Source organism: Trichosurus vulpecula, chromosome 8 (assembly GCF_011100635.1).
Source record: "Trichosurus vulpecula isolate mTriVul1 chromosome 8, mTriVul1.pri, whole genome shotgun sequence".
NCBI lineage: Eukaryota > Metazoa > Chordata > Mammalia > Diprotodontia > Phalangeridae > Trichosurus > Trichosurus vulpecula.
In genome coordinates, this window is record NC_050580.1 from 162557090 (window position 1) to 162577198 (window position 20109).

Here is a 20109-nt window from a genome sequence, read left to right on the forward strand (position 1 = left end):
TACCCCTCAGAATGCCATCCCTTACAAATAAAGAATTTTTTTTTAAAAGAGCAAAAAGCCCAGCAAATCCATTCACTCTATAAAAAAGGAAAAAAAAGAACAATATATGAAATGCTCCACACCCATGGATCCTCCCACCTCTTTGGAGGTGGCCAGGTAGAGGGGCAGGGAGAAGTATAATATTTATTAAGTTCCTGCTTCATGTCAGGAACTATCGATCCCAAGTATAGTAAATAAAGAACCCTACTTGCAAGGAGCTCATATCCTAGCAGGGCAGAAAACAATGTAAGTGTGCAAATAATAAACAAATAGAGAATAAATACAAACAATTCCAGAGTGTTTAAATTTAAGAGAGGAGGCACCTCCAGTTGAGGGGATCAGGAAAGCTTCACTTAGAGATTGCTGATTTAGTTGCGTTTTGAGGGAAAAGTGGCATTTTGGCTAATAAGTTTTGTTTCATAAATTTCAAAAGCAAATGCAGGCCTGTTAGCCTTAATGAAAGGTGTTCTGACTTTGAAATTAAGTGTGGGCTTAAGTTTCAACCCCTTGTTTCCTTTGTGATCTTGGACAAGTCTGTTTTCTTCATTGGACCTCATTTTCCTCATTAATCAGATAAGGGGATTTGACTCCATAATCTCCAAGGCCCCTCCAGCTGTACACAGATGATCCTGCGAACTTTTTTTTTTTAATTATTTAGAAAGTTCCTCTTCTGTTTAGTTACCTGTGTTTAGATTTCTCTCGATGGTTAATTGTGTAGGCTGGCCCGTTAAAAATTGAGTTATATTGTTTGAAAAAATGGCACTATGAGGCTTCCTTTTCTGTCCACACATGACATTTAGTGGCCACCAAAAACAGTCAGGGCTATCTTATTCAGCTTTAACTAAGAAAGCTCAGATACCCATCCCCCTCCCTGGGAGAGCAATGTCGCAGGAGCTTTGCTTTTTCCTGTCTCCTACTGGTAGGAGGAGTTAAATCCACTGATGTCAACTGTCATGACAACTTGGAGACAGCCAATAGGTAAGAAATTATTTTATATGGATACGTTTTTCTTAACATTCTTAAAAGGAAGAATTGGCAATTTATTTACTAGCTAATTTCTCTAAATAAAATTGTTATACATTATACACAAATACCTAGTTTAGAATAGCAGTTATATTTATTTGCAAAGGGCTTTAGGTATTAATTAGAAAATGTAAACTCAGATTTAATGAACACTATACTTCCAACACTCTAAAAAGGGGTTATATGACACTGAGGTACAAAAAGAGCTAAATGTTGCTACTTTCATTGTTTATCATCTAAACTGATAACATCACATAGTTTCAGACACCTCCCTTTAGGGATTCACAGGACTAATTATTGATAGTTTACATAATCCAAGAATTGTTGTTTTCATTGAATAGTCTTAGTTTCAAATGTAGGGGGTGGGGAAGCTTCAGTAAGCTGTTTTATTAGGTATTCCCCTTTGTATTTAGTTTCTCTCTGGCAGTGAAAGTCATAGTTCTTTTTCCTAAGAAGTCTTTTAGGGGAGCTGATATAGCAAAATGTAAAACTGAAAAGTGGGTGCTTACAAGGGGCACAGTCGGCAAGTTAAAATGAAGAGTCTGTGCTAACATTAAACCAGTGTCATTAGACAAAACAACAGATTCTTGTAGTTGCAGGCATTAAAATTGCTGTTACATATATTTAGAAACAAAGACACAAGTAAAAATACTAGTACTTTGTCTTTTAAGTAGCTAATATATAATGCATACTATCAGGACCTTCAGTTCTTATGGCTTTATAATTGCTAATGGTCAGTAGGGTTTCCTTCCTTTCAATATTTTATCTTTTAAATTGTAAACAGTATTTTGCTTCTACTAAAGAAGTCTTCTATTTCCCCAATTTCTTCTTCTCTTCCCCTTCAATATAATACATTAAAGATTTTTAAAAATCTTTTCTTAAAAATATTGAGTAAAACTTGTAGGTAGTATTTTAAAAACCTAATTAGCCAAATAATGAACAGATTAGTAGATTAAAAAAATTTTAATAGAGAAAAAAATAAACTGATGCTTATGAAAATGATGAAAACCATTAAATAATATGATAAAATCATTATCATTTTAATTTTTTTAAAGCATACTGAGATTTAAATAATAATGCAAGCACATTTTCAGGAAATAGCCTTACACATTAATACATTAATTTGTGAGGAGTGTTTTTTTTTAAACTACAATCTTGCACCTATTGACAATCACTTATAGGTTTATGAACCACATGAAACACCATTTGGAACTTGAGAAACAGAGCAGCGAAAGCTGGGAAAACCACACGACTTGCCAACATTGCTATCGTCAATTTCCCACACCTTTCCAGCTGCAATGTCATATTGAAAGTACACATACCCCCCATGAGTTTTCTAGTAAGTTACATTTTCATTTAAGCACTGTATGTCATTTGGTTTGATATTCTGAAATGGGGAGGCAAAATGAAGCAAGTGTCGTTTTAGAAACATTAGAATATATAAGAGAATTGAATTTGAAGGTGTAATTGACTTTTGGCCTCTTTTCATTATGAATTATCTATAAGAAAGGGAGTCCTATTTTAGTAAATTCCATTAAGAAGTTCCCTTGCCAGAGCTAGCATGTGTGTCTGTGTCTATGTTTGTGTGTGAGCCTGAACAATTAACGTTGAGGCAACTAAATAAGAAAACCCAGGTTCCACAACTTACAGATATTTTAGGTGAATTTTAAAAATAATGTCATTTGTACTTTTTTGAGAATTAATATGAATAAGTTATGTGTAGAATATTTTTAAAAATATGAGTATTATATCTTGATTGCTTTTTCTCTCTTTTAGCTATTTGTAAAATCTGTGAGTTATCATTTGAAACAGAGCAAGTTCTTTTACAGCATATGAAGGACAATCATAAACCTGGTGAAATGCCATATTTTTGTCAGGTACATGAAAATTCTGTTGTATTCTTATGTATTTCTCAGTTAACATAGTTTTAACTGCTTTAGGAAAAAATACTAACTTATCTGTTAAGGGTTGGGCTTATCTTTGTAGAGAGATAAGGTGTTGAATAGGTGATATCACTAGCATAGAGCCTTGTGCATAGTAGATTCTTAATAAAACTTGTTAATTGAGAAATAAGAAATGGTAACTGTCATAGGATATCTAATCACAATGTCAGTATCTCCTCAAAGAAATATTTTCTAGAACAAAGTGATGCTACATAGAGAGAAGTTGCTCCATTACATACCTGGAATGTAGCTTCCAAATAGAGGAATATAAATAATAATGAAATTATGTAATTCCTCACATGCATTAAGAAGACTAAAAATAGGAAAAGAACAGTTTTGATGAATTTGTGGATGATCCATATATAACAAGTACTAAAGGGCAACTAGAGTTTTGTGCTATAGTATTCCTAACCTTTTTTTTTTAAAACAATTCAAAATATCCCTTGGCATCACTCTCAAAAATAGAAAATGGGGTTTTGTTGAATAATGAGTCTCATTTTAATTATTCATTGTAAGCTGGCCTTCAATTTTTTATAATTTGATTTTAAGTATGTCAATACAAATGTGGAAGTTAATTGAGTATTATGTTTATTTCTAGGTGTGTAATTATAGATCGTCATCATTTTCTGATGTAGAAACACATTTTAGAACTTCTCATGAAAATACTAAGAACTTGCTTTGTCCATTTTGCCTCAAAGTTATTAAACTTGCAACACCATACATGCACCATTACATGAAACATCAGGTAAGCCAGTAAACATTCTTTTTATTAATCCCATCTTGACTAAAATACAAGATAATGCTCAGAATAGTGGTCAAAATTGAAGTTTTTTCTAAATAATGAGTTACAGGTAAAATTCTCAGTTGGGTAGTTAACATCCAACTACCCTGGAAGCCTACCCTCTAGTTATGATGCTATTAAATAATAAAATTTTCTAGGATTGAATGGAAGGATGAGTCTCTAGGCATGAGGAAGGAGAAGGGAACTGATAATTGACTCAAGAGGTGGAGAGACAAACATCATACAACAACATACCTGTTCTCCCCTTTCCAGTCTCTCTTCCTATCCTCCTCATCCACCCAAGAATGCTGTGTCACTACTAGCCTGGAACATTTTCTCCTGAAGTTAGTGGCCAAAGGGATACAAATGCTGCTTTCCTTTGGAGTTTGGACTAAAGCGGTCACAGCACAGTGTCATCCCCTTTCCTGCTAACTCCAACAGAATTTCTATCTAAATCTGTTTGGGAATGGTAACTCAAGACCTACCTACTTCTTTCTTCTTCTACCCTTCTCCCTCTCCTCTACCCATCCCCCAGGCTCTCAGTTTTGGGGACCTTATTTTGTTTTTTTTGTTTGTTTGTTTTTTGTTTTTTATTTTGGGGGGCGGGGGCTTATTTTGAAAGGGAAGAGTAGGTAGAAAACAGCGGTTTAAGTTTATTTAGATTAGGTCTTCCTCCCACATTGATTTATCACCATCAGATTTAGATGCTGGGATTTAGGGAGATGGGTGAACTTGAGAATACTATGTGGTATCACTAAAAAAGAATTTACACCACTAGTCTAATAGGTTTCATAGGCTATAGCTGGTCACTATGTGCTCTACCCTTGTGTGGAAAGTCTGTCCAATGGTTGGAGAGAAGGGAATCCAGTAAAGGCATCGAGATGGCTCATCAGAACAGAGGTGGTTTGTGATTCACGTACTTGGTGTCAAGGAGAAAGGACCCTTTATGCCTAGTGAACAAGAAGACTCAATGGTGGGAAAACTCTGAAATTAAACGCAGTGTGGACCAGAGGAGCGAGTACTGGATTTAGCATCAGAAGACCTAACTTCTAATCACAAAATTGGAAATGCTGGCTTAGGAAAATGTATTACTTAATTATGTTTTATTAAATCTAAACATTTGTTAACTACTTTTAATGTTTTTGAATATTTAAACCATTTTGAATTCAAAGGGTGTATAGGATTTCAACAGGTGAGTGGGTAGGTGTAGTAAGAGGGAAGGCATTCCTTGGTTAGGGAATATAGTACACAAAAACATGAGAAAACAGATCATGTTTATAATCTCTATTAAGATCAGTGGCATATTATGGTTTGAATATGACTTTTAAATCCAAGGGTTCTAAACCTAAGGTTCTTTGATCTTATTTTTATTTACTTGTTTATTTTGTTACATTTTTCATAATACTTCAACATAATTGGTTTCCTTTGTGAGCCTGTGTTTTTCATGATGTGCACTTAAAAACATTCTGAAAAGGGGTTTGTAGGCTTCAACAGAGTGCCCAAGGGTTCTATGTCTCAAAAAAGGATTAAAAACAACTGGTTTAAAGAAAGGTTGGGATTAGTGTGAAACACGACTGGAAAAAAAGGTTGGGGCAAGATTTTAAAGGTCTTTGAAGGACAGGTTAAGAAGTTTTCAGCATAAGGATGGCATAATTAACCTATGTGTAAGGAAGACTAATTTGGCAGCAATGAGAAGGATAAATGCAAATGGAGGCAAAAAGATTTGTTTAGAGGCTATTTTAGTAGCCCACTTAGGTGTAAATTAAGTACTCAGAGTGGAATAAAATGTTTATTGGCTCATGTGTATCAGATAGAAAGAAGCTTCTAGGAAATGATCTGGTACAATATTCTCATTTTAGAAATGAAAAGGCGGCACAGAGGTTGAAGTGATTTCTTTTCCAGGATTATAGAGCTAAGAAGTTGCAGTAGGAATTCAAACTTAGTTCTTGCTCTGTATCAAATGCTTTTTTCATCATAACCATGCTAGTGTGTCAGTAGGAGCTTTATAGGTCTTAACAATTAATTGAATGTGGAAATAAAGAAGCAACAGTAAAAGGTAGAAAGTCAGAAAAGAAAAGAAAACTAGTTTGATTCCAATGTATTTTAATAAGAGAATTAATGAGCGAAATTAAGAATACTGGGTAACAGCTTTCAAAAATTTGGAATTTGTATGACTATGTCACCCTCTAAAGAGTTCTATTTTGTTATGGTAGGCCTCAGAAATACATAAATTCCACTGTTAATGCGTTTTACAATTTATTTTATTGATATGTAAAATTGGTTTGGATAAAATTATGAACATAATTTAGTTTTTTACAATTAAAAATGTGGCATCCCTCCAAGTGGATGTTACATATTAAAGCACCCTTTAAACCTGTTTAGTTATAGGTAAGCATTAATTTCACTTTCATAATTTTTCCTCACCAAAATTTAATGTATACCTTTAGTATCTTTGATCCATGTGAAAGTATTTTAAATGAGTACTAAATTTAGGCTGTCAGATCTCTACAATTCATTGATACTATTTGTATGGACTTATTTAAAAAAAAGAACATTTATGAACTATAAAAGATTTTAAAATTCCATTCAGATAACTTTGAAATTAAATCATTTAGGGCATTTTCTAGTCATGAGAGTCCTGATTATAGATTTTTTTATTTCTTACCCTTTAAAAAAATAGAAAAAAGGAATATATCGTTGTACAAAGTGCCGACTACAATTTTTGACTTGTAAAGAGAAAATGGATCATAAGACTCAACATCGAACATTTAAAAAACCTAAACAATTGGAAGGATTACCTCCTGGAACAAAAGTAAGTTTTGAATAAAATATAAGCTTTTTCAATTGGATGTAAGCTCCTTGAGAGCAAGGAATTGTTTAATTTTTGTCTTTGTATCACCCATACTTTTATGATTTTTATGAAGGGAATATATCATGGAAATTAGCATGGTATAATGAGTTAAAAGCTCAGAAATTCAGGCAATCCTAGTTACACAGCCCCTTATTGACACATATACTGGCTGTATGACCCTCTGAAGGACACTTTAATCTCTTCGTGCCACAGTAAATGCTCCAAGGCTCTCAGATGCAGAGAAGATAAATGCATTTTGGTATTGGAAGAGTTTTCTCACCAAAAATTTCTTACTCGAATGAAGTCACAGATTTATTCAAATCTGCACATGCATTAGGAGTGTTTTTGATGAGAGTATTAGAGGAGAATAGGCAGGCTTTCACAAGAGACATTATATAGTAGACTACAGCTTTCCTATCATACTTTCTGGAAGATACAGAGAAATATCTCGTCGTTTGCTGACTTATTCAGCAAAGCAAAACACCATCTTAAAGGCCCTGCTCCAACAAGGTTTCTTCCATGTACTTGTCAAAAATTACACACAATTCCTTAAAAAAATATAAAAACAAAGATTATTTTATTCAAACTCCGTGATCCTTAATATAAAGATCTGTGGTTTCTTTCCATATCTTTTATATCTGTTGTGTCTGCTTCGAAACTATTAGTATCGGTTCATAGATTTTGAACACTAAGTTAAAATTAAATTGATATTGAAACAGTATGGATTTGTATAGTACAAGTGAAAGGTCTATTTTCTGTTTGTCATTTATGGGATTGATATTTTCAACATGCTGGATATTAATTTGCTTTGATGTTTTAAGAATGATTGTGTTAATATTGATAAGAGCACTTAAAAATTTCAAAACACTTCAGTAGCCTTTATTTTTCTAGGTCACTATCCGAGCTTCAGTTGGACCTCTTCAGGCAGGAGCATCGACTGCACCTTTCATTAGTGCAAGCACTTCTACCCTTCAGCTGTCTCCTCCAAGGACTAAAAATACAACCGCAAAAAGTACAGCTGCAAAAAACACCACTGCAAAAAGTACCACTGCAAAAAACAGTACAAGAACTGCTGCAACAAAATCCAAATCCAAATCGAAAACGTATCATGTGCAAAAGAAGCCAGGCCCTGGGGGCACAAAAAGAAATAAAGTCAATACAGCATTGCGGAATTTAAGGTAACATCTTTTATTAAGTCATCTCCAAAAATGTTTTGATCTTACATATTAAAATTTAATTCTGTGTTTCTTTTTCAAATTCACCTGTTTTAATAGACCTCTCTAGGACACTGCCTGACCGCTTTATTTGGCATGAAGAACAAGCAGATAATAAAAAGGTGCTCCTCTCACTGCTGTGCACTGCTGGAATTATTCTGTTTAATCTATAATTTCCATATTTTAGTACTAAACTTATCTTACCCTGCTTGATTCTCAACTGGTTAATCTTATTGCCTCCCTGCTTATTCATATAAGAAGCATTAACTGATGTTGCAAGTACAGGTGATACGGTCACTCATACTTTTCAATTTTATATCCATTAGATTTTTGTAGTTTTACTGGATCCTTATTCCAAACATATCACTAAAATAGTCTCTGGTCTCTGTGTAAAAATGTTGATTTGAGAATTTTGGCTTAAAGAATTAAAATATTCATGAGTCCCCTACTGTTTTAGTTTTTAAATGTTATTTTCATTTTTTTGTTGTTGTTTTATGTTCCCATAAGGTATCGTCGGGGAGTTCACAGGTGCATTGAGTGTTATTCGGAAATAAAAGATTTTGCAAACCATTTTCCTACATATGTCCACTGTAGTTTATGCAGATACAACACTAGCTGTAGTAAAGCCTATGTAAATCACATGATGAGGTAAGATGAGTTGATATTTCTAAATTGTTAGTTAACACTGAACTTGAATAAGTTTCTTTTCTGAAAACAATTATGTTTATTGTTCCTTATGGTAAAAATCATGTTACGTATTGATTGAGAAACTTATGAAAACCATAGTATCCCTCAATATAATCTTCAGCCTAGTGACCATTCAAATGAGAATTAACTGTTAAGAGCAGTCAGATTAGAGGAGGCTAGCATAGGGCCAAAATGTTGTTATTTTTTGTTATTCTTGGATTTGTTTGGGAAAAAATTGACTCAGGACTTCATAGTAGTGACTATAATGTGATGATGTTGATTTCTTTGTTTTAAATAAATTCAAGCATCTCCAGTTGTTTTGGAAGACAAGTCAATTATTCTAACAACGGTACCATCACTTAAAATATTTTTGGAACTCCAGATTTGGAATTGCTTTTAGATCCTTTACTTCATTCTTCTCAGCAGTGTCAGTGGGCTAAGTTTCATCCTTTGACGGTAGATTTGGCTTTGGGAAAACATCTAGATTAATTCAAGTCCATTGTTACAGTTGGGTTGTCAGTTTTGGATACTGTTTTTGACCAAAAATGAATAGTGGTAATGCATTTTCTTGTGGCTCATGACTTGCATTTATACCAGCCCCTCCCCGTTATTGTCATTACTTTTTGAAATCCATGACACTGTTTCACCTTCCTGACTGACAAGCCTCTACCTGCAGTCCTTTTTTTCTGTCTCATCTCTGCCATCACCATTAGGACTTCCAGCTTTTGCAAACTATTTGACCTCTACTTTTACTGACTTTCATCTGGACTCCACCTACCCTGCAAGGTTTTACCTTAGACTTCTTTGTCACATTCAAAAGAACTTGAACTTGGAACTTTTTCTTACCTGACCTTATTTACACTACACTGTCTTCTTTTTCCTATTTATTGTGCCCTGATGCACTTTAAGGACCTTATTTACATTATTCCAGTTCTTTTATTCTTTTTCTTGTATTAGATTAATTTTAATATGTTAATGAATATTTTCAAATCACTTGAGTTATTTCAGAAATGGAGTAATTGTTATGATTTTAGAATTGTTTTGTGGTTTTAACCTTCTTAACGTATTTGTGAGAATGTGCTAGGTACAATGTTTTTGAATGTTGAATTTGAGACCAAATAAACCTGAAAGCAGATAGATAAGTATACCAGTACAGAAACTTAAGATTACTTAAAAGTCCTCAAAATATTAAATAAATAATTAAGCCATTGACTTTTCTGTAAATGTTATGCATCTGTATTTTCTAAAAAATATATATATTTAACTAAAAGCAATGTGACATAGTATGACTGGCCTAGGTGTCGCAGAGCCTTTGTTCTGACATATACTAATTGTGTGACTATGGACAAGTCATCTATTTTGCCTCCAGGCAAGTCTCTGTGACTATAAATCCCTGGTTTCCATTTGTGTTTATATCAAAATATGTACATATAAACATATACATCACAAAGGTAATACAAGGAGATTATTTTGAGCATATGTATATGTATAGATATAGATATAGATATATAGATATTTGCACTTCAGTTTATAATCATTTAGTTGTTGCCTTAAAAGGGGAATCTCAATTCTTTACTTTAGCAGCTAGTATAGTTTGACTATGCAAAACTGTGATCTTAAGCAGATTACCTTCTCAGCTCAATACTTTTCATCTGTAAAAAAGAAAAAAATCTCCATCTTATTTCATCCATGAACTCCTATGCCTACATTTGATTTTTACTTATTTTTTCACTTAATAATGTTTTTCTGTTGCCTCCTTATCCCCCACAACTCCCCAGTTAAAGAAAGAGGGGAAAAAAAATCCGTGTCACAAATACACACATTCAAGCAAAACAAATTCTTGCCTTGGCCATGTACAAAAATAAATCTCTCTTTCTGCACTTTGAGTCTATCACTGTTCTGTCAGGAGATGGGTAGCATGCTTCATTATCAGTCCTTTGAAATCATGGTTGGTTATTGGGTTGATCAGAATTAAGTCCTTTGTAAAGTTTATATTTATAATGTTTTTATTTTATAAATTGTTCTCCTGGTTTTGCTAATTTCCCTCAGTTCTAGTTTCATGCAAGTTTTCCCATGTTTACCTGAAATTGTCATTTCTTATGACATAATAGTATTCCATTACCTTCTTATACCATAATTCGTTCAATTGTTCCCCAATTTATGGGTACCTCTTTAGTTTTTAGTTCTCTGACACTGCAAAACACCCATTTAAATATCTTTAAATGTCTTTTTTAACCTTTTTGTGTTAGAGGTCTAGTAGTAGTATTTTTGGGTCAAAGGATATGAACAGCTTAATAATATTTGGGGCACAATTTCAAATTGTTTTCCAGAATGGCTAGACCAATTCACAGCTCCACTAATAATAGCACATAGTGTATGTGTTTCCCATAACTGTTCCAACATTTGTCATTTTCTTATTTTGTCTTTTTTTCAATCTAGTAGGAATGAAATAGAGCCCCAGTGTTGCTTTTATTTGCATTTCCCTAATTATTAGTGATTTGGAGCATTTTTTTCATAATGCTTTAGGTACTTTGGATATCTTCCTTTGAAAATTATATGATCATTTCCATTAACTGTTTATTAGTAACTTGTCAATGGCTCTTGTTATAAATTTGCTTATGTACTTTGGAAATAAAACCATTATCTGGGAAACTTTGGAATGATTTTTTTTCCCTAATTGTTTCCCTTCTAATTTTAGCTTCATTGGTTTTGTTCGTGCAAAAAAATTTTTATGTAATCAAGAGTTATCTAATTTGATAGAATAAAACTATCCCTATTTGATCATGAAGTCTTTCCCTATCTGTAGATGTAAAAGGTAATTTCTTCCTTGTGCTTCCAATTTCTTTATGATTTCTACCTTTATATCTGAGTCATGTATCCATTTGGAACTATAAAATGCAGGATGTCGGCCCCTACCTAATTTCTCCCTGACTTCTCAGTAGCTGTGGTTCTTGGGCTGCTTTATTTGTTTTCTTCCATATTTCGTACCTATTTCCATTCAACTGATCATCCCCCATATTGTTTTGGTTTTGATGATTTACTCTTTGTGGTGTAGTTTGAGATGTGGCACTACTAGACCCTCTTCCTTTCCACCTATTTATTATTTCCCTTGAGATCCTTGACCTCTAGTTCTTTCAAATGACTATTAGTATTTTTTCTAATTCTAGCAAGAAATCCTTTGGTAGTTTGGTATAGCACTGAATGTGCAAATTAATTTAGGTAGCATTGTCGTTTTTATTATATTGGCTCAGCCTTCCCATGAGCAATTGTTATTTCTCTGATTATTTAGGCCTGTCTTTATTTCCATAAAGAATACTTAGTAGTTTTATTCATATTGTTAGAAGTGGTATTGCTCCTGTATGTGTCTTAATAGATAAATTCTCAAGTATTGATACCATCTGTGGTTGTTTTTAAAAGGAGTTTATCTTTCTCTTTCTTGCTGCTGGGCTTTACTGGTCATATTATGTTTTAGGGCTTTAAGCACACAGCAGTAACAATGTACATTATAAAATGCAGGACAAGTGTTTCATGCATCGTTTTTATAATGTTGAGGTACCAGGTGATCTACAAATATACTGTAATACTCCCAAGGTCGTATCTCCCAGTTTAGAATTTGGGCAGCAATGAATCATTCAAACAACAATAATAGTTGTATTACTATATCAACTTTTCATTAGAACTACAAATCTTGTAATTTACTTAGCTTTCAGAGATGTTGGTAAATAAATGTTCATTGTATAACACAACTTTATAATCTTATTTTTAAATCCTTTTTCCCCTTAGCTTTCATAGCGCCCGTGCAAGTAAAAGGTTTTGCATTTTTAAGAAGCATTCAGAAGACTTGAGGTACAGATTTAATTTTGTATAAGTGATGACATTGGAGCAATTTAAATGTTAATACTAATATTTTTCATTTTCCATTTAATGCAGTCTTATACTAAAGGTTCAAGGCCTATCGTGCCCTTATAGAATCAGGCAACCCTGTTCTTACTGAACAAAAACATTCTAACAGTTTGGGTTATATCAAAAGGCCCTTCAGGATAGTTTTGTTAATTAGCTTGCCCTTCAATTTCTGAAATCTTTTCTAAATAAGCCGTATAGTATAAAAGTTTTCAGAATTATACATTTTATTTTAAAATCATAGTTTCTTAAATAGCAGACAATATTTATTAATGCAAAAGTTACCTCTGTATGAGCAGTTCAAATGTCAGTGATTAAGATTACTTCCTCTAGGGGAAGCTGGGTGGTACAGTGAGTAGAGCAACGGCCCTGGAGTAGGGAGGACCTGAGTTCAAATTTGGCCTCAGACACTTGACATACTTACTAGCTGTGTGACCTTGGGCAAGTCACTTAACCCCAATTGCCCTGTTCTCTCTCTCTCAAAAAAAAAAAAGATTACATCCTTTAATGCCCATATCCCAAAAAAAAAAAACAAGAATGTGTGACCAGAGCTGTTAATCTTAGGCAATTGAGTTCTCCTTTCCATTTTCTGTATATAAGATTTAATGTATATTTACTTACACCAGTTAGCCAGTTATTTCGGGCTGTATGTTAAATTAACATTATTTAATAACAAATATTGAAATTGAAAAATTGTCCTTCTGTCTCCTCCTTGTAATGAGTATTTATCTTTCATTGCACGAAGTTTTAGTATGCAAAAGAATTTATTTGAAGTCATTGTGAATCTTGGAATGAGAACGAAGATATGACTTCCCTTTATCACATGTGCATTGATTCACCAGCTGTGCATTGTTTTAAATTTTGTCACCAATGCCAAGATGTACGTGATACTCTCCTTGATGGAAAGGAGCTTACCAAGACATTTTAATTAGGGGAAAATAAATTTATGTATCAGCAATTTAATTGTATCCTAAGAGTAATTCAGGCAAAAGGTGGAGGGTAATAGGGGCAAATATCACATCTGACTAGTGGTTAAGAAAAAAAGTAGAATTTGTTGTAGAATTTAAAGATTGGTAGGATTTAAATGGGCAGACGTGAGACAGACATTCTAAGGGGAAGTAGTGACTTGAAGAAAGATATGAAGGTTGGAAAGTGTAGCTTGTATGCAGGGAATGGCAAGTCATCTTGCCTGGCTACATACAGGGGTGGGGAACCTGCAGCTTTGAGGCTACATGTGGCCTTCTAGGTCCTTGGCCGTGGCCTTTTGACTGAGCCCAAGTTTTACAAAACAGATCTTTTTATTATGGGGATTTGTTCTGTGAAGTTTGGATTCAGTCAAAGGGCCACATTTGAGGACCTTGAGGTCACAGGTTCCCTACCCCTGGTGCAGTGCTTATGGGAAACTAGTGGGAGATAAAGTTGTGCTATACTGTAAAATTTTGAATGCAAGAAAATTGAATTTAGATGGTGGGTAATAAGAAGCCTTTGAAGTATTATAGGATAATTAAGTAGACAATGAAGTTCAGAATGGATTGGAGAGAGGGATAGAACCTCCGAGTATGAAGACTTATTAAATTATGACTGCTGTAGTCCATATATATGATAATCGGTAGCTAAAATAAGATGGTGGTAAAAGGAATTAAAAGATAGTTTCAAGATGCACTTTGTGGGGAAAAGTCAGTATGATTTAATGACCCTAGAGATTGATAGAGGTGGGGTAGATATAAGGAAAATGCAAAACGCAAAGTTGTCAAATGACTGTTTGGAGCTTGGCTGCTGTAGTGATAAAGTTAGTAAACATAGTCAAATTGGGAGGAGAGGCTAGATTGGTGGATAAAGTGACAGATTCTATTTGTATTTTTATATAGCCATGCTTAATAATACCAACAATATTTTCAAAGAACTTTCCTAAAAAAACCTATGACATTGTTGGTTATTTAGGAGTAGTATTAAAGATGTCGTCAGTGGGTTGGAGCTCAAGTGTGTATCTGTTCAGACTCTGTGGTAATTGGTTAGTGAGAAAGAAGTGATTGTAATGAGTATGTGTCTTTTTACTTGCTAAGTCATCTGTTCTCCAATTTTAACCCCACAATAACACTTTGAAATACATTTGGCAAATATAATATTCTTGTTTTGTGAATGGGCAATGGCACAGAAAAATTGTGACTTTCCCAGAGTTACATGATCTAGTCATTAGTTAGGCTACAAGAACCTCAGTCTCCACAAGCCTAACTTTTTAAAGACGTATATACGGAAATATTTCAAATAGCAAAAATTAGATCTTAATGAGTGGAAGCATTCATTTAAACTTGTTTGCTCCACACATACTAATTTCTTTTTCCTTAACAATTATTTGTCATAGTAGAATTTCCTAGAAAAATGTATAAATAGTCATTATGTTAGTGAGCATTATTGTTATAATGAAAATAATCATTGAAATTTTGTGTGAACTTAAGAGGTGAAACACTTCAGTATTCACTTTTTTCTCTTCTAGGGGCATTACTGTAGTGTGCCTTAATTGTGATTTCCTAACTGATGTTTCTGGTGTAGATAATATGGCCACACATTTAAGTGAAAGTGACACTCACACATGCCAAGTTATTAAGGAAAATAGTAAGTATTTATGTATTGCATTACTTTTAATAAAACATTTTAGTTAACTACAACATTGGCCCAGTTGTCATTTCCTGCTTTTAAATATAAAACTTTTCTTCTTATTTCAGTGCCTGTTTCCATCCCAAGTTCAGAACAACTTCCACAGTAAGTGATTTTTTTTTTCAGAGAACTTTACATATTGGTGGCTGTTAGCACTGCTGGATTTTTCAAATGCCATTGACAGAAGCAAAAACAATATTGAGGAGTGTAGGTGTGTATGTGTTTGTGTGTGCACGCGCTTGTCTTTTTGTTTGCATAAGGTACTTGTTGAAAGTAGTTCTACTCTGTGTGGGGCTCATGACCTGGTATAAGACAAGAAGGAATTTCCTAAATTCACAGCCCTAGATGTTTTCGTTCATTACTATTCCTTGATCAGTGGCCAACATTATTCAGTTCTCTCCAGCCCACAAATGTTATTACTTATTTTACCTGCTCTTTCTGTCAGGTTTCTAACATCTATTTTTCCTCTTGTTGGCTTTATTCTGAAATAACTTTTGCTATTACAGTCCTTTCAAACTTTGCTTAATTTATATGTCTTTTCTTTTGTGATATCTAATATGTTGACATCAGTATGTTTTACATTAAGTAACATAGGTCTTTGTCTTTTGATCTGTCCTGTCTTGTTTCTTAATTGATTTCTTATTTGTAAGTCTGAGTTTGAGGTCAGTTAACTCTCCTTTCTTTCCATTCTGTCTGTTATTTTGCTATTTTTCTTATTTTTCAGATGCAGAAGCAGCCCAGAGATTTCAAAAAATGTCCAGGGTATATCTGGACAGTGTCCCCCTCCGATGGACACAACTGGTGCCTGTTCTCCCTTACCAAGGATCGTGAATAGTCTGACTGTGGAACCTGCTCCAGGTTGTCGCCTCAAGCAATCAGATCTTGGGGAGAGTGCCTTGCTACATGGCTGGCCTCCCGTAAGTCTGATGCTGATGTGGTCTAGAAGGCTACAAGGCACACCAAGTTGAGCATAGTTCCCACTGGGGGCTGTGGCTCTTCTATTTAATCTTTGGTCCAGTTCTAGCCAGTAAGCCCGTCAGCCCATTAAACATCTTAGTCCTGATGTAGTTTGCAGTTTGAAGCTTGTTCATTTTGGCTGCAGTCCTTTAAATTACATTCTTTCATTCGTTTTCCAAATGGAAAGCTCAGACTTCCAAAACTAAGTTCAAGTTCAAGGTATAGACAAGCTGCAGTTTTCTTGCCTATGACCATCATGTCACAGCAATTGCATTCCGGACCAGCACTATTTTTACTCATTTATAATTTGCTATTCATTGTCACCCTACAATTTTTTTTAGCAGTACTAATTTTTAAACCTTCCATTCATTGAGTAGGTGAAATTTATGTTGTTTTCCTCCATGTTTGTTTGTGTTCATATTTCTTTGTTTTTCTCTCATAGCTTTTTGCTTCATTTTATAGAACTTCTTATATTTAAAATTGTCACCAAGTTTCATACAGCTGCTTGTTTCACAACTCTTAAATTTGAATATTGTCCAAACTGTTATGTGAGGCCGTGAAGCATTTTGAAATCCTCTGTGCATCTCAGCTTACCCAGATAAATTGTCATTAGTAATGATTAGCATTATTTCTCAGTGGTCAGAATGAAGACCTAGGTACTTATAAAAAATAATTAACTTTAAAAACCTTTTAACAGTTTAAAAGTATGTGGAATAAAATTTTTAAATTAAATTTAGAAGCTACTTAGAACAAAAATTTTGAATTAAATTTCTGTACATAAAACTTGCTTTCTAAAGAAAATAGTTCCCTTTAAAAAAAAAACTTCCTGAATTCCAGGTGTGTAATGTCTACTTATTCAGTAATATAAATTCTTTAGGAAGAGCTGTGAAATTCAAAGGTTATGTAATATTACATATTTAATGGATCTCTGATATTCTATACATCCATTATTCTCAGTTATAGAATGTTTTGGGTTTTGTTGGGGGGACAAGATTAAGAGTTAGTCTAGTTTGTTTATTTTTACTAATATTTAACCCAGATATAATATATAGATAATTACTAATTTTCTTTTACTTAGGAATAGTATGTTTAAGTTTCTAAAAGAGTGTTCACTACATAAGCATTTTTTAAAAATCAAAACCCACAAAACTGTGCAGTCTGTGACAGTATATATCAGAGGTCTTAAAACCAGATTTCCTTACTCTGCCACACTACCCTAAAATTGTTTTTATATCTTAAATAATGAATGATATCAACTATATATTCTGTGATTTATCTATATCTCCCAATGAAAACTCTTATAATTACTATGGCCTTTTTAAATCATTATCATCATCATTATTAAATACTTTATTAACTTTGAAAGAGAGACCGGAAATGCGCCTGGCTTCAAAGTCTCTGTCATGCAGCTTATAAAGTTACCTAGTACAAGCCTTTCACTTAATATCTCAATTTCTTGACTAGTAAAATCACCACACTTTTTAAAGTTTTAAATGTTTGTTTTCTCATTTAAGTCTCATAACCCTTCAAGGTAGATAGTACCAGTATTCTCACCATTTTATAGATGAGAAAACTGAGCTTACACAAGCAGTAAAAACCCTTGGTGACTGTATAATTTTGAAGTATTTAAGAAGAATAAAGTTTTTAATTCTTTGTACAACTTTTAAAAAATACAACTTTGTGGTCCATTTGTTTCATAATATTCCAACTTGTTAGTATACAAATTATTGATTTTTTTTAAAAAGATCACATAATTGCATATCTAATTACTTCCCTAGAAATATAAGCTACAATGTTTAATTGAAGTAAAGCTCTTTGTTATGGGTGAAGTTTGGCCTTTTAGAATTTTTATTAGACTCAAACCTATGGCCAAAGTGGAAAATACACCTAAGTGGTTCATTGGATAGAGCATTTGGACCTAGAGTTCAAATTTAGCCTTAAACCCTTAATAGTTGTATGACCCTGGGCAAGTCACTTTAACTCAGTCCAACTGAGTTTGCTCATCCATAAAATGAGGATAATAATAGCACCTACTTCCCAGAGCTATTGTGAAAATAAGATAGTATTTGTAAAGTGTGTGCTGTTTAAATGCTAGTTATGGTTAGCTTAAAGTAGATAATGCTTGGCACAAAAAAGTTGTAGTTTGAAGTCCATTTTTGTACAGTTATGGTAAAAAAAAAGATTTATTTTTTTCGAAGTGCAAAGTAAATTGCTTCTGTGAAAGGAGCTACATTTCATTGACTATATTAGCTATGTAATCAAAAGTACTTACTAAGCTTTCACTATATGATCAAAGATAACATAATTTTTGTTTCATAAGGTTGTTTAAAATATATTTCCTTAACCATACCATTACTATTTTAAATAATACAAAATATTTAAAACCCTGTTTGGTCATAATCCTCCATTTTAAATGATAAGGCTGTAGGTTCTGCTTGAGACGTTACTTTGTGTTTTACTGATAAAACAATTGTGAGAGTTACAAATTCCTGACTTCCCAGAATTGGTTAAGAGCCATTTGTTGTATTCACTGTTGGAATTTGTTTTATTCTAGTTAATGTTTTCTCACAGTTAATTGTGAGTTGTAATACAATATATACTGATACTTCAAAAGAAAAATTGTTTACATAGTTTCTTCAGTATATTTACTATATTTGTAACATAAATTCAGGGTAAAATAATTAAAATAAATGCAAATGGTTTATAAAGCACTAACAAAATTGTTATTAATATCCAGTAAAAATAGCCCTTAGTAAATGTAATTTTTAAATTGTATCCATAGAAAGCACATAATGATTATTGAAGAAGTCTTTCTTTGTCAACATCACTTTTCATTAACTAGTCAGTTACTATTTAGCAGTTAAGATGGATAGTATTTCAGTTTCAGATGGATAGTATTTCAGACATTAGTGGTTTTCCCTGTAAAATTGAAGTGTAAAATTGAAAATATAATTATGGCTTATTTTAAAAATATATTTCCACATAGGCATAGCTATTAAGTTTCTTGAGGTTATAAATCACTTAATTCTTGATTATTTACTCAGATCAGATATGCTAAATATAGCTCCCACCTTAAACAAATTGAAATTAAACTTTATGCAAAAAGTAACACCTGAGATTTCTAAAATGGACCTTTGAAAAGTTAAATTTTGTGTGCAAACTGATGACTTACAAGATTTCATAGGAAACAGGCTTTCCACCATCTCTACATAAGCATTTTCTTATATAATCACAGTAAATGAATAATGGTAATAGAATCAGATTTAGTCCTCCTGTGATTTTACAGCATTCCCGAATGCCTGTTTATAATAATCTGACCTAGCATTATTTTGGATGGTTTAAAAAATTTTTACTGGTAATTACATTTTAACCTTTTAGCTCATTAAAGTATTTATGCCTTCTTTGAAAAAAATAAACTTGCTTTTAAACATAAGTGAAAATAATTTTTTAAAAGTCTAGCTACAGAAAATTTAAATGTTAATAGCTCCTTCAGCAAGCAATTTGATTTATCATTTGGATAGCATTTGACTGTTGTGAAATAACAGATTTATTATCTAACATGCTTACTGACTACTTAAAACAAAATTTCTAAGTGCTTATATGACTCTAAATTTCTGGGTAAAGTTTCTTATCATTTGGAGAATATTAAGGGAGCATGGTTTATATATAAAGCTTCATGTAATTGAGTATGTTCTATATCTTTAAAATATTTACTGAAAATATATACAACACATTGTGCATGAATCTGTATATTTATAGTATTATTTTCTTTTAAGCATGAAAAAATAGGATTTAGATATTTTATTTCTTAAAAGACAAGTAAAATCCTGAATGCTTATTTTACTTCCGTTAGGTTAAAGAATGAAATAATCACTATGGAAAAAGAAGCTACACCTGAGGTAATATTTTATTTTTCACCTTAGAGGTTATTAAAATATGCGTTGTGTTTGGAGTGTAAGAATGTTTTCATTTTAGCAGTTAGTAAAATTTACCATAAAAATGTTAACTTTTTTTCTTTTAATAGAACTTTGTTTTACTTTAAAACATGAAAGTAAGGTT

At 32.9% G+C, this 20109-nt stretch overlaps 1 protein-coding gene across 8 annotated transcripts in view; it reads left to right on the top strand.

Annotated features, from left to right (window-relative positions):
• Positions 1 to 20109, top strand: part of ZNF280D (zinc finger protein 280D) — an 81284-nt gene that overhangs the window by 42638 nt on the left and 18537 nt on the right. For 6 of the 8 annotated variants that reach the window (XR_005008917.1, XM_036734287.1, XM_036734286.1 and 3 more), the window contains 10 exons: positions 2244 to 2401; positions 2839 to 2939; positions 3604 to 3750; positions 6467 to 6598; positions 7529 to 7815; positions 8359 to 8499; positions 12322 to 12384; positions 14933 to 15051; positions 15162 to 15198; positions 19904 to 19949. Coding sequence is in view for 7 of the 8 variants with exons in the window: in XM_036734287.1 (XP_036590182.1) it covers positions 2244 to 2401; positions 2839 to 2939; positions 3604 to 3750; positions 6467 to 6598; positions 7529 to 7815; positions 8359 to 8499; positions 12322 to 12384; positions 14933 to 15051; positions 15162 to 15198; positions 19904 to 19949 (1231 nt within the window). In the remaining variant the exon portion in view is untranslated. Of the gene's footprint in view, positions 1 to 2243; positions 2402 to 2838; positions 2940 to 3603; positions 3751 to 6466; positions 6599 to 7528; positions 7816 to 7911; positions 7974 to 8358; positions 8500 to 12321; positions 12385 to 14932; positions 15052 to 15161; positions 15199 to 15817; positions 16011 to 19903; positions 19950 to 20109 lie in introns of those variants that run through there. The other 2 variants (XM_036734290.1, XM_036734292.1) reach the window with 2 other exon arrangements.